This window comes from Argentina anserina, chromosome 5 (genome assembly GCF_933775445.1).
Source record: "Argentina anserina chromosome 5, drPotAnse1.1, whole genome shotgun sequence".
Lineage (NCBI taxonomy): Eukaryota > Viridiplantae > Streptophyta > Magnoliopsida > Rosales > Rosaceae > Argentina > Argentina anserina.
The window spans coordinates 4,353,895-4,372,545 of NC_065876.1; the positions used below are offsets into that span (position 1 = coordinate 4,353,895).

The 18,651-nt window shown below is 36.6% G+C and overlaps 2 protein-coding genes across 2 annotated transcripts; both read right to left on the bottom strand.

Annotated features, from left to right (window-relative positions):
- Nucleotides 1-2,953: 2,953 nt before the first annotated feature.
- LOC126794206 (chorismate synthase 1, chloroplastic-like) lies at nucleotides 2,954-6,242 on the bottom strand. The gene is made up of 10 exons (XM_050520864.1): nucleotides 6,168-6,242; nucleotides 5,141-5,224; nucleotides 4,957-5,049; nucleotides 4,717-4,797; nucleotides 4,185-4,316; nucleotides 3,922-4,024; nucleotides 3,694-3,788; nucleotides 3,521-3,586; nucleotides 3,355-3,439; nucleotides 2,954-3,125 (listed from the first exon to the last, which is right to left on the bottom strand). Exons 1-10 carry the CDS (start codon nucleotides 6,240-6,242, stop codon nucleotides 3,010-3,012), a joined length of 930 nt encoding a protein of 309 aa, XP_050376821.1. The 3' UTR covers nucleotides 2,954-3,009.
- A 4,747-nt stretch (nucleotides 6,243-10,989) lies between these two features.
- LOC126794530 (uncharacterized) lies at nucleotides 10,990-13,483 on the bottom strand. Its single transcript, XM_050521278.1, has 12 exons — nucleotides 13,361-13,483; nucleotides 13,198-13,285; nucleotides 12,954-13,051; nucleotides 12,789-12,872; nucleotides 12,348-12,481; nucleotides 12,187-12,259; nucleotides 12,050-12,095; nucleotides 11,796-11,905; nucleotides 11,608-11,715; nucleotides 11,478-11,537; nucleotides 11,302-11,344; nucleotides 10,990-11,135 (listed from the first exon to the last, which is right to left on the bottom strand). Exons 1-12 carry the CDS (start codon nucleotides 13,436-13,438, stop codon nucleotides 11,122-11,124), a joined length of 936 nt encoding a protein of 311 aa, XP_050377235.1. The 5' UTR covers nucleotides 13,439-13,483; the 3' UTR covers nucleotides 10,990-11,121.
- Nucleotides 13,484-18,651: the final 5,168 nt, after the last annotated feature.

Here is an 18,651-nt window from a genome sequence, read left to right on the forward strand (position 1 = left end):
GATTAGAAGATCATGATGCATATATATCGACCATTCAGTATATCAGTTTCCTGAAATCAAAACGTTATGAGAAAATGAATTAGTGTGCAGTTTGCTGAACAAAAGAGCAAGATCACATTATCTGCAATTTTGGTTCTTAACACTACATTCCCATGACTTGACATGGTGAAACAGTAGAAGAAAATCTGAACTTAAGAAACGAGAATTACACTGTAAAGAAATCCTAGTAATCACTGATTTGGGCCTCCAAATTGAAAAGTCACCTCCCTCAAGGCTCACAGATAACCCTTTTCCCGACGGAATGAGGAATCAACAATTTAAGAACCCATTCCTTGTTCGAGGATGCGAATATATATGTACGTGTATGAAACCTTCTTTCCAGAGGCGGATTTATGAATTAAATTTTGTCTAAGCTAATTTACTCTCTTGTAAGAATTTTTTTTGCAACGTTGTTTTTGTGTGTACTTGATTGTTTATTTTGATCAAAATGATAAATCCATACCATATTAAACCCTATTTTCTAAGGAGAAGCAAACAAGAAGGTAATATATAAATGCTAACAGAAAACAAAATCGGATGGGGAAAAGAAAAAGTACAAGAAAGAATAGAAGAAACCTGTATGTAGGAGTCGAACCCAAGACGCGGTGGAGCCTGGTTGGCTGGTGTCAATTATAAACACACTAACCCATCTGAGCTAACAAGATAACCATTGATGTATGGACATATAAAATATATTCAAAAGCTCTCTAGATCGCCGACTTCGATCATGCTGGGTTAGATTTGTGTCGAGTTAAGATGTCTCGCGTGTCATACCCGGATCTAACCTATTTAATAATCGTATTAAAAATTTAAATACAAACTCAACATATTTATTAAATAGATTATCCGTTTCCAATCCGTTTAATCTATTTAATAAATATATTCTGTCATTTAGATGAAATAACCAACTGAAGCAAGATTCAAATAAAAACATTCAATGTATTACCCAAAATTATAGTTTAAAATGAGAAAAGACTTACTAAACTTTTATATACATATAATGTTACCATTTTTAATAGCTTGTGTACACATATTTTATATAGAATTTAGTTCGACCATGTTAATAAACCTGTCATGCGGGTTCATTTCGTGTTAGTGGGTTAACATGTCGTTGACCCGTTTATTAAATGGGTCATGACGGGTTGACCCACCGCTGATCATTTTTTAATCGTGCGAGTTCAACCCTCTTTTATTTCATGCGGGTTTTGAGTCATGTTATTGGGTTGTCTCGGAATTAACAACCTACCACTACATAGGTCCGCCCCTGCTTCTTTCTTTAGTTTTCTTAACAAAAACTTCAATACGAAAGTAGCTTTAGTGTGCATTGTTTAGTCACCATTATGTTTGAGTGCCATTGTTTAGTCACCTGTCTCACACAATTTTTGGTTACCCATTCCATGAATGACAAAAGTAACTTTGATTTGGTTCCGTCCACAATTACAATTCTAATGTAACAAAACTTTATGAAGGAATCTACACTTGAGTTTCATATATATGCTGAGATCTAAATTGGAGGAGGATTGATGTACAATAATAATGTATGAACAAAACTTTATGAAGGAATCTACGCTTGAGCTTTGTACATCAACCCCCCTTTAAATCTCAGCTATCAAATCATCAAATCCCCTAGCCACACATTTGCCCTTTTCTATTAGCACTTTGTAGAAGACGCTAACATTTCAATTACTCCATCACGTCCTTGAATAATATGGATCAATAATGGTTGGAGACAGACGACAACTCGTAGAAAACAAAATGTCATGCTTGTTAATTCTCATCATTATCTATCCTTAATCTACATAGGCCCTGCAACAAACCATTGGTTTGCATGCGTTTATGTAATGATCAAAGAAGGAGGGTAGTTAAGAAGTTGATTGGGAAATCACCAAACTAATTTTAGATTAGCAATAATAAGTTGAACTGTTCATGTAGTAGTTAAGGTGGTTGCAAATTAAACATGGGGTTGACACGGATCAGAAAAGTTTGAATAGAATCCTGAAGCCATAAGATTGAGACGCCATAGCTGTACGTGTTCTTTCAGTTTAGTACAGTACAGAATTAGTTGTAAGCAGCTTCAGTCATCAGGCTTCAGTCATTATTCTGATCAGTTGTTTTCCAAATGAAAAATGGAAGCTAAGTAGTGGTGTTGCTGATCGATTCCAAGATAGAACAGGAATACAGCTAGCCCTTAATTAATATCAGTTTCTATCGATCGAATGGTGCATCGCTTTGGTGAAAGCCTGAGATAAAGCCGTGGTGCGGTTAAGTTTGAGTACCATTCCATTATGCATGTTTTCTTCTGGAACATGTTCCTTGTGTGGCTGATTCAAGAAGAATGGCAGACTGCTGAGGTTTATTCAATACGGTATTGTCTTGCATGTTAGAAGGCTTTATGACTCGAGCCCTAGCTTATTTGGCTTTCTAGATGGAAAGCAATGCTGTCTTTGAAAGAGATTTCTTGCCAACATTTCTGGATACTTCATGCGTGTATGTGGGATTCTCATATCCCTACGTATTTTCTGGTAAAATATACCAGCTACCAAGAAGTAGAGATGGTCAAAAGTAGGATAAATCTTATGAGCCATAGGACAAATGATTTAGTTACCATTGTTCTATTCTTGGGACTATTCATGGATTGAAAATAAAGTCTAATAAAACTGAGCTATTGAAGTTCAGGTGAAGCTTGATTCAAAAGCAAGGTAGATGTAGAACCATATGAGTTTCAAACCATATGCTACTTTAGACCAAACACATTCAACAATGAATTTCAAATTTTGTTGCTTTAAAAAAAAATGAATTTCATTACCGTACTATTACATCTATAAATTATATATTTCTGAACATACATCATGCCTTATCAGACTGCATGCCTTATTACCAAAAGAAAATGGTATACCGTGTTTCATAACCTCAAAATCCAAGAGATGGAAAACGAAACTATGACAGAGACATTGTTGGAAGGGAACTCACTTAAGAGAGAGGTTCTTGTACATCTGGATTGTGAGGAAAGAGATGACACTGGGCATATTGAGCCATTAACTGATCCATGAGCACTAGCGCTACTCCCGCCTCAACCATTGGAACCGCTGCATCATTCCATTGCATGACAAACAATTAGCAAATACTTGCAGTCGAATTTCGGCTTTAAAACAGAAATTAAGCGAGAAAAGTAAAATATGGAATGAATAAGCTGCTTTCCAATCGTACAATGAAGTATAGCAAGATTTTGCAACTGCACGGTTTCATTATCTAAAAGGGAAAGTACAAAGAAGACAACATGATGCACGAAAGTTCATGTATCATTCACAGAGATACCTCGCGGGACAACACAAGGATCATGGCGACCACGGGCTATTAGTTCAGTCTCCTTCTTATCTCTAGTCACTGTATTTTGCTTCCTCTGCGCAAGTATCACGGAACCATGACAGTTATGTCAGATAACTTAACCACATATATTAAAGAAAGACCTGATCAGACTTACTGAAATTGTAGCTGTTGGCTTGAAAGCTATTCTCATGTTTATGATTTCCCCATTAGATATTCCTCCCTAATTGCCACATGCACAATGTCAGTGTACCAGACATGGTCAGGGAAAAACATTTTCACAATTGGCTTCACATATATAAGTAGGTAATCGAAATTTCATATATATACCTGTATCCCACCAGAGCGGTTTGTTCTTGTCCTCACTCGTCCTTGTTCTTCCACATAGAACTCATCATTATGTTCACTCCCAGTTAAAAAGGTACCTGACATGTCAGCATGAGTAAGAACTTAAAAGATCTAGCAACCATCCTATTATTCCTATATCACCACATCCAATTTTAGACATTTAAATGCAACCTCCATATGGAAGTACACGAAATATTCATGAATATTAACCTGCAAACCCGCTTCCAAATTCAAATCCTTTTGTTGCAGGTAATGACATGCAAGCTTTAGCCAGCTCAGCTTCAAGTTTGTCAAACACAGGCGAACCAAGACCCTGGAGTTTAAGACTGAAACTTCAGTGATGAATATACTACTCAATGAAGACGAAAGGAACATGCACAAGTAATTGTGTATAAAAGTTGAGAGAGAGAGAGAGAGAGAGAGAGAGAGAGAGAGAGAGAGAGGAGGAGGAGGGAAGGGGGGAAGGAAGATACCCGTGGGCAATTTCTAACTATGCATGTGACAACACCACCAATTGATTCTCCTCTCACTCTAACAGCATCAATGGCAGCAATCATCTTCTCTGCATATTCAGGATCTGGACACCTAACTATATTACTCTCTATCTGGCAAATGTTTCACAGAAAAACTAGTTCAGCTAATGAGCAAGTAGAATTGAACAGTAATTGTCAATTTGTCATAAAGGTGCACAGATAAAGACATTTGAAGTTGGGAAATACAGTCGAAGTAGTAATAATATTTTATAAAATCCATAAACTTAGAAAAATATTGTAATACTTAAATATATAAAAAGAATGGACCTCACAATAACAGTCGTTAATTATCCAAGATCAGTTTAGATGTAGATGGTTCTTGAATCGTATTGGCTTAGATGAATTGTAAAAATTATGTTACACACTTACATGTATATGGGAGGTTCAACAAAAACAGCTGCTCGTGTGTCAAGTATTTGTGTGTGTGTGTTTGCTTCCTACACTGAACTTGAATTAGTATGCATTTTCAAACCTGATCAAGTGTCAGAGTGTAATGATTAACTGAGTCCTCTGGGAGTACAACCTTGTGAACTTGTGAAACATAAGCAAATACCTGCAGATGTGACAAACATTAGGGCAAGATTTGAATAAAGCGACATGAATATTAGTAAAAGGATGTGCGGATGATAACTTTCAGAGAAGTAAAAAAAACAAAGTCAAAAGTCCACCAATTCTACAGCAAAGCATGCATGCTCACAGAGTACATACTCACCTCAGTTCCTGAGAAGTCCTTAAGGATTTTCTTGGCAACTGCTCCTGCAGCAACTCTTCCTATTGTTTCTCTAGCTGAAGACCTACCACCACCCTTCAATTAAAGATTGGGTTACGATAAAAAATTGGCAATTTAAAAGATTTCTGTGAACCTTTCAGAGTTTCAGTGGTTAAACAAGAATTACCTGCACTGATCTGATACCGTACTTCATGTCATATGTGAGATCTGCATGCGAAGGCCTATAAGCTATCGACATTTCGTCATAGTCCTAAAAATAAAACAACAGAACTATAAGCATTGTCACTTGAGTGCAACACAGCTTAATAGACAAGCAGGGACAGACCCAGGATTTAATAATATGGTGTGCTAAAGTTGGACAAAGGCCAAATTTTGTTTTAGGACTTCTAGAACAATGATAATTTCAACATGGAAATAATAGTTTACGCCTATTGGAACAAGATAGAAGACTGAAATTCAAATTAAATGAATTATCACATGTACTTTGTATTGATAGAGAAACTTAGAAAAACATAACAAATAAACCCAAAAAACTAATATAAGAAATATATACGAATGATTAGAGTTTTATGGATGATGATTTTTCTAATTGAGTGATTAGAGTTTTAGAGTAATAAAGAATTACAGAGGACTGATATGAGAGAGAGCGGAGTCATGAAGCGGTAAATAAGAGAAAGAGTCTTGACTTTCAACTTATTTTTTTTTTCTTATGCTTTAACTTGTAATAAAATTTGAATTTCTTTTGAAAAAATGGGGTGGGCTGCTGCATCCGTGACTGTAGACAAGTGATTGACTTTGTAAAAGAACGCACACGTGATGGTCAATTTACACTTTCCAATATCTTACAAGCAAGATATCATACAAAAACACAACAGTAATTCATTAAGGAGTTCCATAGGTCTCACATTGTGTTTACAAGCTCCCTCCAATATGCAATCATAAGTGTTTGAAAAAAGAAACAAGCACCAGAATCATCATATTCATTTGAGTTTTGATACATAAGTGCACATATCTATGTAGCACTAGAAAAGTTTACATTTATATATCTGAAACCACTAATGCAGAACTGAGAACTCTACAGAGTAAATGGAAGTACAAACTTATAGCCCAAAAAACAACGAACATCATAAAAACATTAATTATTGAAAAAAGTGGCAAATAAAGATTATTTTCTCTAAGCATTAGATACTTACACGTCCTCTCTGATCAGTATTCAGGACAGACACATCAATTGGAGTCCCCGTAGTTAATCCTGAAGTTGATATCATACCGTCACAATCAGAGTATACACTAATGACTTCAGAAAATATTTTCGGATCCGAGCGAAAGAAAAAAAGAATGAAGAAAGGTACACAGAGATCTAACCTTCATGGACTCCTGAACGTATTTTGCACGTGTCGGTTTCCTTCCTAGGCGTAGTAATTCGGCTCTGACCTGGCCTCCTGTTACACCAACTCTAATATCTTAACCCATGGAAAGGCTTGCATCAAAATAACTCAGACACCAATAGCTATGGTAACACCCTACCCCAGATTAATAGACAATAATACAAAATTAAGGTGTATTAAAATAATATTAGATCATTATCCATACGTTCAAAGGTTCATCTGTTGTGCAGCAGTGTATGTTACTCATGTGTAGTATAGAATTAGTGTCATAACATGCACGCGGGGTGTGTGTGATAATGTGAGAAGGAAATGTTGGTACAACGTAGGGTAGAATTTTCTTACGTTGAGAGAGAGAGAGAGAGATGTAAACCATGATGAATAGTACGTAATATCCATAACATAACAGAAACCTCACCACATATGATGCTGTACTGATTACAATGTTTTAATCAAGGCCAAGAGATAAATTAAACCTTTGTACTAACCAAAAATAGTCTCAACATTTAAGAGAAGGTATCATCAACTTGTAAGCAGAGAGCACCCCATTCCAATAGAGAAATAGATTTACAATAATGAACATACTGCCAGAAGTCCTTAAAAAGACTAACATGAAATGGATATTATACAAATACCGATACAAATTAGATTTGGGAATTCAAAATGAACTTGAATATCAAAATACCTTCTGTCGAGGTCCGCTTGCAAATCAGCTTCAGACAAGGGCCTCCGAGGAGGCACTCCATCAATTACACAACCAACAAGACCACCGTGAGACTCTCCATAAGTTGTAACACGAAAGTAGTTCCCGAAAGTACTCCCAGCTGCTTGCACCTCTGAAACCCAGCAGAAAACATTTCAGACATTCTAACTAACTACAGCCCCTCACACACACTCCCGGCCTCATCTATTTTCAATCTCCCATTACGTATCTTCCGAACCCTCGATCTCTCAATTAGAGTGAACAGAGACCATGGACTAGTAGGAAACAAACAACAACACCATTGACTTAACAAGTCAGACCAAAATTCACCAACTTTTGGGACCAAAACAAACAAAGATTCATCCTTTTTCATATCAAAATCCACACTTGAACACACATTGTACTAGCAACTCACCCCACAACATACACAACTTCCCTCTAAGAACAAACAGAACCCAGAAACAACATTGCATTCCAATAAAAATCCCAACACGTACAAAATGCAAAGAATTAAGCTTTACACACACAGATCGAGCCTCATTCAATGATCTCAGCTAAACAATATACCAATCAAGATATAAACTTTATAGAATAAAACACAAATGAACAGAGAGAGAGAGAGAGAGAGAGACTGACGAAGCTTCTTAGCCGCTCGAGGGCGGACGGAGAAGTGAACGGGGGAGAGGTGTCGGAGATCGGAGCAGAGCCCGGAAAGGGAATCGGTCCTTGAAGCAGAACCCAGAAAGGGTTTGGATGAGAGAGACGAAGAAGCCATTGAAGTTGGAGCTCAGACCAACAACAAGAACAAGAAGAAGAAAGGGAGTTTGAAGGCAACAAATGTGGAAGAGAGAGATAAAAATCGAACAAGGTGGGTGATGTGTTTGAAAGAACTTGTGTTTGTGTTTGTGATGGCTTCAATTCATAGCCTCACAGTAGCTGTATATATATATATGTGTGTGTATTAGCTTACAGAAAACCTACGCTAGGTTTACAAGAGATAACAAATGGAAGTTACAGATAAGCCATACAGCTACAGCTTCCTATCCATACTAGGAAAGGTTTGAATGCTAACGGTTGACGCTTCCTTACAAAGTTATTTGCCCTTGGGATGCTAATCCAGAGCCGACCCTGGGGCGGTCAAGGCGGTGCGGCCGGCAAGTGCCCGGAATTGTTTTTTTTTTTCAGTTGAAAATAAGTTATTATACATATATTAAGCATGATCAAGATATAACCAAATGAGTTGGTTGGTGGATTGGTTACTCGCGAGCGTCTTTAATTGAAGTGCCAACGACGAGGTCAGGGGTTCCAGCCCTGTCCTTATCGTCTGTTAACTTTGGTGTGTTTGGTTTGGTAATAGATTAAAGGAGAGAAAGGAAGGGCATGTTCTGGTTGGTTGAAGCTGAAGACGAAGGGCTTGTCTTCTCTGTTAAAGCTCACCCAAGTCTACCTTCGGTGCTTTTATTATAAGATAAATTCCTCATATGGTACCTGATATTTGGTTACTTGGACAATTTGGTACCTGATATATGAAAACAGACAATTTGGTACCTAAAGTTCTCAAATTTAGGTCATTTTGGTACTTATGTCAATTTTAACCATATTTTCATAGTTATTTCCGTCATCTTATCTCTATTTTACTTCATTTTTTAAGAATACCTCCAAATTATCACTACAAATTTGATAACTCATCCACTTAGTATCTGTGATGATTTACGCAATGTTCAAATGTTATCGGAGATATTTGATGTTATTAGAGAAATATCGCAGATACGAAAAAAAAAAGATATTTACCCCTAAAATATATCATAATTATAAGTAATATCGAGGAGATTTTGTACCTTGGATTTACGTATATAAGTTTTCATAATGTAGCTATCAATCTAAATTAATTTTAATTATAAGTAATTTAAAATATATATTTTAATAAAAAAATTACAATTGCATAAAGACAATTTATTTCCTTTGCAGAAAATAATTTGAATACAATAAGTATATTAAGAAAAAAAAATATTTTCGATATATGCGAAGTAGATGATAAGTAGAGTAGATATAACAATTTAATTATTTCTAAAGAGAGACAATTATAGGAAGAAATAATGAAAAATGTAAATTTAATGAGTTTAGGGTTAGAATGACGAAAATAACCCTAAAAATATTATCAAAATTGATAGAGGTATCAAAGTGGCTTACAAATGAGAACTTCAGGTACTAAATTGTTCATTTTCATACATCCTGTACCAAATTGTCCAAGTAGCCATACTTTAGGTACCACATGAGGAATTAACCGTTTCTTATATACTCTATCTGTTTCTCCTCCGCCAAATACTAGGGTTTTGTGAGGCGGTAGGCTCTGTGGTTTAACCGAGTTGTTGTCTGCTTGACAGGCTGAAACAGACTGTAAGTGTTTGCTTTCTTCAGCTCAATTTCAATTTCTGTAATTTAAGTTTGACACTCATTACTGAATCCTGTGAATTTCGCCGACGATGGCTCAAACGCTGTTCCCTCAGGATAGTGATTGGAGTTTCATGCTTGCTTTATTTTGTTTAACTATCTGTTTTTTATTTTCTAGAGCTCATGGTGCATGTGTTTAGCATTTTGCTGGGTTTCAGAATGTGGAGCTTTGCCGGAGGATATGGAACTTACTAGGCAGATGAATGAGTTGGGGCTTCCGGTCTCGTTTCGAACAAATAAAGAGGTACATTAGCTTGTTTTGTGATTTCATTCAAGTATTTAAGTACTGGCTATTCAGCATTTACATTCCCCACTACAAGCACTGCTGCACTAGCATTATTATTATTCGGAAAACAAATCGAAGACTTGTATGCAGAACACGCCGAGCCTTGTGGTGGGGGTGGGGGGTTTGTAACTAAGCAGGGCATCAAAGTGATTGGCGTGTGAGAAGCTTTACCTGATGAGTTGAGGTTGTCTTGGTCACGCCCCTAAACCCTTGGAACAGCTAGATTCTGCTACATCTGTTGGGAGTTCACTAGAGTTCGTAATGGTGTTTAGAAAGATTGTGAAGAGGTGCATTGTTGAAAATGTGCATCCTGCAGTTATCGTCAAGGCAATAGAGCAGAAGATATCAGAGGTGAAAAATGGGGTGATGCACTGAATTGCATGTAATAGCAGCTCAAGTCCTTAACTTAGAATGTTAATATTGTTATAATCAGTGACACCAGCGTTCATAGTAGGATGTTAACCTTATGCTGCGGACAACAATTATGTTTGAATCACATCACTGAGTAGAAATGTTGTCACTGAATTAGCAGCATTGTAAATACCATAGTTGCTATAAATTTCCATCAAATGATTAGCGAGTCAGGCTTGCAAAATTAATCTTGTAGGCGGCATATAATGGATAAAAAGATTTCCTAATATCCTAACATGATACAAAATTTTCTCACAATCAAGCAATTCATGTATAAAATCAGCGTCTAGGCTGGGCTACAGAGGATATATGGTATCAAACACTATTGCAAAAATATGCCGAATCTCTGGCAGGCTCCCCTGAGCTAATGACTCATAGTCATCTTGCTGCCTTGCTTTGCCACAAAACCTAATTCCCCACCCACCTTTACGCAGTTGAAAATCCGGGAGACCCTCAAAGATAATCCCCATGATATAAATACCTGCAGCAAATTGAGATCGAATAAAATAAAGCTTGGCTTTTACAGTTTCTCCTTAAACTGAGATGAAATGCAAAGATCATGATATAGTGATGATATATACACAAACAGGAAGCGAGAAATGTTACACTGACCAGATCAGAAAACGGTGCTTGTGGGTACGCTGCCATGGCCTCTGAGACCATTCGCTTGTCAGTCATATGATCGAGAGCCCACCTAAAAGATGCCTCAAGATCCTTAACCCCTTTGGTTAATGCTCTAGAGTCCAACCCCTGAGGTTCTAACAATTCGTGAAAGCTAACTTCATGCCGGTTGGTGATAGTCCTGGCTATCTCCACTACTTCCTTTATATCTCCACCATTGTGAACAGCAAGGGTAAAGGCAGCAGCCACCAACGCATCTTGAGGTTGTTCAGAGAGTGCTTTGTGGAATGCTAAGATTGCAATCCTGAAATTGTAAACTTGTGAAGAGTCTCCTCAGGCCAAAGTTGCAATGATCTTGCAAGTATATTCCATTATCTCACATGTACACACGAATCGTGCTATTAAATCTGCTTGGATAACTGTCAGACCAAAATTGTTATATCATCATTCTATTTACACTATCAACTTACCATAAGCTACTGTGGCACGGCTTGTCAGGTGCAAGAAGATTATCTAAGTTAGAAAAAAGGGACAGCAAGTGAAAACAAAAGAACAAATAAGCCACACCTTAAGTAAACAAAATCAAATATAATCAGGGACTAGTATAACAATGCGAGTAACTGAATGATGATGAATTGACAATTACCAAAAGCATGTTAGACCTTTTGTCATGTCTTCGAAAACCATGGCGAACAAAATATGCTGCCTGCAATATGAAATTGTATCAAAACATGTACTACAAGTAGGAAACTTATTTAAATTTAGAAAATACACACCTGGATGGGTAGAAGTAGTTCCAGAAGTCCAAATTTCCATAATAACCGAAGAGAAGCCTCAGCAGAACCATACGCCAACATGTAGTTCATTTCCATGAGGATCCGGCCCTAAAGTGCGAAGAAGTACTGAATGAGTAATCAAACTTGAATGCAAGGGAAATGATACGGTCAAAGCGCTCTTGAACTACCTTATCAAGCCTAAGAATTGAGTAGGATAAACTCTTAATTGAATCAGCTGTTTCCTTTGATATACGGAACCCCAAATGAGCAGCAATTCTTATGGCACGTAGAATGCGAGCTGCACAATAATTGGAATCTGATATTAATGTCTCACAGAGATAGGAAGTGTCCAGCATATGCACAAGAGAGGTGTGTTCTACAAAGTTTGAATAAAGCTGAAATCTATCAATGTATAGAAAACACATGAAAAACATAAGCTCACCACAATCCTCTTGAAATGAGGTACTTGCTGGTATAACAGTTTGGAGCTGGGTCCACAGAAGATGATGTGAGAACAATAGATTATCTGCTAGTCTAAAGTAATTTAAGAAACCAAAATTTCTAAGTATGCAAGCGCACTTTAGCCTTTTGAAGATCTTCTATTCCTCCCAGGTAGTCATACACTATCCTTGCATATGGATCAAACATCAATCTGCAAGAGATGAAGAGATACCATTTAGAGATAAACAGAAGGAAAGAGTGAAACTGTATCTTTCAGGTGAACATGGTTCGATATCAACCCGTTAATTGTAAAGTCACGCTTCAAACAATTGCTCCAACGCATAAAATCCTTGTCATCACAATGTACGGGTTTTTTAAATTCACTAGTTGAGTTCCTACCAAAGCTTCGTGCGCTGATGCTAAAACTGAAAACCTAATTTGAGCACAACAATTAGCTTTAGATTAGAGCTCTGTATGTGTGTCTGTCTGTGCATGCATGTATACAAGTCTCACAAGAAACTAAAAGAAAATAAGCCTGGCCCTTTAGAGATCAGTATGCTATGATGTTGTATAACTTAAAATCATGGAAAAGAATCTATTATCAATTTGATGGTCCGGGATACCAAGACCGGTTACCTTTAATATTTGGCAAGACCTCACTCCTTCATATATAAGCAAATTTTCTGTTGATAAACAAGTAATTAAGCATTGCAATTGTACATTTACGAAGAATAACCAACCTCCACTACTGTATCACCAACGTGCACATGACATATAGGAAACCGCCTTCCAACTACTTCACACCATGAAAATGTTCTCGTCACCTGAAAAAGTCACTAGCATATACTACAAGCTAAAACTTACGGCAACAAAACCAACTTCCACACAACGTTACAGAGCATTACCTCTCTCAATTCAGCTGTAGTTAAAATGTCGAAGTCCGTTGGCGTGCGTTTTAAGATAAGATCCCTCACACAGCCTCCTACAAGATACACCTCAAATCCTGCAAACAGAAAACACAAAGCTGACACTTCAAAAAAAAACTTGTGCCAATAAAATTCCAAACTTCAAACCCCAAACACCAATTCCCAAATCCAAAATATGAAAAGCTTCAAAACTAAAATAAAAAAAATCAAAACTTGCTTGTACTACTGCCCGAATTACTGGTGTTTTTGTCCTTCGGCTGACCCTCTCGCTCATCAATCGCTTCCATAGCCGCAACTAGATTCAACTGAACCTGAATTGAATCGAACCAGAAGCTCAAATGAACCCAATTCACAAATGTAAAGACAGAGGCGCGTGGCGGAGTTACCTTGCCAATGCATTGGAAGGCGGGAATGCGGAGGTTGAAATTGGGGCGGCAAGCGAACCCTAAGCTTGAAATCGCCATTGGTGAGGGTTTTGGGTGCAGAGAGCTTAGACCTCTCAGAACACAAGTGCCTGAGCTTCACTCACCGGGAAGTGTTGTGACACGCATGAAGATCAAGTTTGGATGTAGCTGGGCTACTTGGCCTTGAAAGTATTGGGTCTCCTCGGAAATGATGTTAGTACAGTCCAGTTGTTTTGGGCCAGTTACATTGACCCACTAGAGTATTTTCTCTGTTTTTTTTTTAGGAGAAGCAACTTTGTACATGGATGCAATTTTCTCAAGAGGGAATCCGAGGTTTCCAAACTCTAAGGAAGGTAAGAGTAATGATTTTGTTGTTTGAAACTACTATGTACGTGCCGGTAATCTTAATCAGTTTGGCGCCAACTCGCCGGCCTATATACGTGTAATGAGGGGGAAAGAGGTACAATCAGAAAGAAGAGAGTTGATCAAGAGTGATCAGGGTAATGTTATATGTGCAGTAATCGAACTGTCGAAAGCCATTGACAAATGATAGCTCGACATATCGAAAGATAATTGGGGTATCGCCCAATGTGGTCATCTATGATATAAGAATGTATATCATACAAACATTTTATAACTAATTGAATAAAATTACTATATTGACAACAATTTCATTAAACTAAATTACGACATTGACAACAAAATTATCACATTCATTTATACGTACATTTACATAGAATTGAACAAAATTACCATCATTACAATAATTTGTTTAAAAACTTATAAAATGTTGTAAGTGAAGTAATTACTTATAGTATAACTACAATTATTTAAATAATTATTCGTTTTACCACAATAACGATAAATTTGTAGTCATATTTATAAATGTGGGTTTCATGTACTGATTGGTACTTAAGAAAATTTCATCGCATGATCGGTTTGGATTTCTCTTGTTGGCAAATTGCACAAAATGATCAATCAGATCATCAACACCCTCGATTAATTTCCTCGTAATAAGTTCTAATAGAACGTACATATGAATGATATAATCACTATCTATAGCAATATGAATGAACTTAACATGATATCAATGCCAGCTCTTGATATATATGTTTGTTCAATCAAAAAGGAATCTCATCTTGATTAGATGATGATTCCTGATAGCTTAAATTGGAAGAGCTTTTTTTATTTTTCCATCAATGAAAGAGAATAAGTAGGGACCCAGAAAAGAGAAAAAAGAAGAGCCAAATCAGGTGGAGGCAGACGTTTATGATGCTATAGTCTTGCAAATATGAAGCTAGCTAGGCATGCAAAGTTGAAAGTACCTGTGTGATGTTGCATATCACATCGCCTAGTTAATCCATATACGGCTGAGAATGATATCCCTTGCAGCCCCATTGCGTTCATTTCAATTCGCAAATTGCAACTCGATCACTCTATTCCATCGTCATCCAGATCGTGTCGATCTCTGTGATTTTGTGCTGTTAGATATCTCTACGACCATGTATGTTCGTCTACAAGTTCCGACGAATCTCTGTTTATGTATACGTAACCAACAGCTGTAGCAGCCTGATCATCATCCTCAAGCATATGCAATTTGAAGCTAATTCTGATCAAGTACATCTACTGAGCCTGAAAGGGACTCACCCTACCTGAAAGTGATTTGACTGCCAAAACCCCATTACAACCTGGATCTTGTATTTTATGCTAATAACATATGTAATTACTTGAAAGCAAGTTCCACCTACTGCCAATGTAAGAAAGGTACGATCATCGCACTCTATCCGGAAGAAAATCAATTCGGACTAGACCTCGCGATGGATCAATGTTAATACATATATATGTACCACGGCCAGTCTAAAGTTTGCGAGGGTCCAGTCCGAAAAGAAAAATTGGTCATTTGTACTTATATAGAAGAAGAACGTTTAAAATTAATAAAATTAATTTATCAAAATAATTTCATTGGAAGTACAAAAATCTTGTTTATATATTGAATATTACTTTTCTAATCTCATCAAAATAAGATGTTTAAAAAATATCGGTATCAAACCTACTATCCTTTCGGTTTTTTATGTTTACAAACACGTACAAGTTACAAAAATATATTTTTAGGAAGTTTTCAATTGTTAGATTGGGATGAGTTTCACTAAACTCAACCCAAGATAATGGAACTATAAAAGAAAATACAAATAGACACAACACCTAAATGAAGGAAAATATTACAAATAGTAAAATAAAAATAAAACAACAAAGGGAAGAGTCAAACTCATCACCTCCAACCTGTCTTTCTTGCAATTAAAAAAGACCCTAAACCATCTGAACCAGAGCATTACTCATGTAGTCATGTTGTGAATCATGTTGTTTTAATTTATTAATTGTCAGTTTCTTCACTAGATTTTTTTTTTTTAAAAGGCCTCTTCTGGCCAAGAGGGCCTTGTGGGGCACTACCACCTTGACCTCCCGAAGGCCGCCCATGATATGTACCATCAGCCGAAGGCCGCCCATGATATGTACCATCAGAATTCAATTTCTTAATGATCTGGTTCTGCACGAGGATTGCGGAATCTGTAAATCAGTACCTTGTGATCACAAGTGAATGTTCGTGGTTTATGTAATGTCTGATATATGTGTTGTCCATGAGCAGACGCTTAGAGGCATTTTTCGATTACATTATACATATATTTCAAGATAATTAAGAAGTTCAATAATAGTGGAAATCTAACATTATATATATATGATCAGGAGCAGACATTCACACGGTGATGATTCACTTGTTTCAGTGACCGGCGACGCACAACAACGGAGCAAATAGTGTCGGCCGTACTTCCCCACTCCCAACGCTCATATCTGTGTCGGATGGAGCCCTAACACCGGCCCACGGCAGTTGGAATCTTCAAATTTCCATAATTGCCCAGAAAATTACAAATTCTAGCCAACACAGACAGGAACGCCATGAGGGGGAGCATGGCTAGCACCATTCGTGTCATTGTTGCGCGTCGCCGGAATCAACGAAGTTCTCACTTTTGGTGCAATACGGACGTTCACTCCCTATATACGCATGACCCTTCCACTAAGGGATTATTTTTTTTTTGTGTTTTAAAAAGATATGTCACTTGACCAACTTCTTGATCATATTTCAACATCTACACTGTTCAACATTTAGAGTCTAATGTATAAATCATCTCTGTAAAATTTCAACCAAAATAGAGGTGTTTAAGGCATTCAAAACTGAGATTTAAACTCATAAGTATGAACAGTTTAGGTTTGAGAAATTTGGTACGTCTATTGCTTTCACAAAGTTTGATACATTAATAATTACCATTTTGATTGAAATTTTACAAAAGTAATATACATATTAGATCCTAAAAGTTAAACGGTTGAGATGTGAAAATGTAATCGAAAAGTTTGCTAATAAGTTATCCCTTTAAAATTCCAAAAAAAAAAGTTCCTTCATTGGAAGAGGGCTACACACACATATATGGCTCTTCTAGTTAAGGATCCCTCATTGGAAGGTGACTGTATATATATATATATATATGTGTGTGTGTGTGTGTGTATATATATATATATATGTATATATGGCTCTTCGAGTGAGGGATACTTTTTTTTTTGCTTTAAAAAATAGATAGGTTATTTGACCAACTTCTCTATTATATTTTAATATCTCAACCGTTCAATTTTTAGGGTCTAATGTGTCAATCACTTATGTAAAAATTCAAAAAAAGTGGAGGTATTTAAGGCATTAAAATATGAAAATTTAACCCTATAAGCATGAACGGTTTAAGTTTGACAGATTCGGCGCGTCCATTGCTTTCGCCAAGTTTGATACTTTAACGATCACCGCTTTGGCTGAAATTTTATAAGAGTGATATACACAATAGACCCCAAAAGTTGAACGGTAGAAATTTGGAAATGTAGTCGAAAAATTGGTTAATGAGTTATTCCTTTAAAACACAAAAAAAAGGATCCTTTAATATATGGGTCATGTATTGTCACAACTCCGAATTTCGAATGATAAAAATTCGAATTCGAAGCCATGGAAACTCTAAAACAATCTCAAGTATATTGAAATCATCTTATCATAACAGTGTATCGAAACTGAGTCAACATCATGACTCAGTCGACTTGAATAATACACAACTAATAGAAATGTATAATTCACTCAATCCTCACCACAAACAACAGAAAGAAATCTCCTACAATCTTCAGCGAAAGCCCTCTAATTATGCTAATCCATACCTGCAGAACTATCTCCTACACCATCAAATAGGTGCACCGGGATTGTAAACACAAACCTGGTAAGCTTTGCAGTTCGTATGAGTAACAACAATATAACTCGCATATAAATAAAAAAATAAAAATACTGAAAACATTTAATTATAAATGCACTCATGAGTCACAAGCCGACCCATCTAGTTGTCCAATAATATCTGAAAATATAAGTGCTCATGAGAATCGGGTAACCCATCTGTTTACCCAAATACATTTATAATACGGGTACTCATGAGACTCAGGTACTTATCTGTTACCTCTCATGCTAGTACGCCGCCAGACATTGGGCAACCATCTGTTACCCAATATCCAAAAATGGGTACTCATAAGCCGGTAACCCATCTGTTACCTCTCATGCCAGTACACCGGCAAACAAACTAGAGCTCTAACTGCATTGTAACTTTCGCCCGACCAAGGCTAGGTTCTGACATACCAACACGTCCGAAGATAGAAAAACACGTCCGAAGACATAACACACGTCCGAAGATAGAAAACGTTTTAACAAAACTCAATATTAAAACCACGTACAATAACAATCCACTGATGTTATTGTACTATAACAAGCGATTCTTGCTCAAATAAAATAAATATAATTACCACAATATAATCCATTTGGAAATAAGAACGTAACAATATATAATATAGCAACTCATATGTATGTATCGTATTTACCATTTTATACACATACACAACCCACTATATTATATACATGTCATAATTCGATCTTTTTAAGAAAACATAAATATGAGTCACTACCAAGAGTAGGCTCGTCATAGTGAGATTTACTTACATTCACCATAATCCATAATCACAAAAACTTTTCAAAATAATTTATTATAATAATGTTTTACTTACCCATGAACCGTAGATGATCACTTACACATGCACTGTTCATATGTAATGTTTTATAAAACACTGTTTACACTGTAACTGTTCATGAACACTATTCACAGTACTATTCATGCGGCGCCACTGTTCCCCCGACTGCCACCAATGATCAC

What these genes read in the sequence shown, in the direction of transcription:
- LOC126794206 (XM_050520864.1), bottom strand. Translation starts at nt 6,242, where the DNA reads ATGATATCAACTTCAGGATTAACTACGGGGACTCCAATTGATGTGTCT. An exon ending in AGCCAACAGCTACAATTTCA is followed by an intron (nt 3,440 to 3,520) that starts GTAAGTCTGATC and finishes ATACTTGCGCAG; the next exon opens with AGGAAGCAAAATACAGTGAC. An exon ending in TCCTTGTGTTGTCCCGCGAG is followed by an intron (nt 3,126 to 3,354) that starts GTATCTCTGTGA and finishes GGAATGATGCAG; the next exon opens with CGGTTCCAATGGTTGAGGCG.
- LOC126794530 (XM_050521278.1), bottom strand. Translation starts at nt 13,438, where the DNA reads ATGGCGATTTCAAGCTTAGGGTTCGCTTGCCGCCCCAATTTCAACCTC. An exon ending in TTGGTGATACAGTAGTGGAG is followed by an intron (nt 12,482 to 12,788) that starts GTTGGTTATTCT and finishes TGCTCAAATTAG; the next exon opens with GTTTTCAGTTTTAGCATCAG. An exon ending in CAATTCTTAGGCTTGATAAG is followed by an intron (nt 11,716 to 11,795) that starts GTAGTTCAAGAG and finishes TTCGCACTTTAG; the next exon opens with GGCCGGATCCTCATGGAAAT.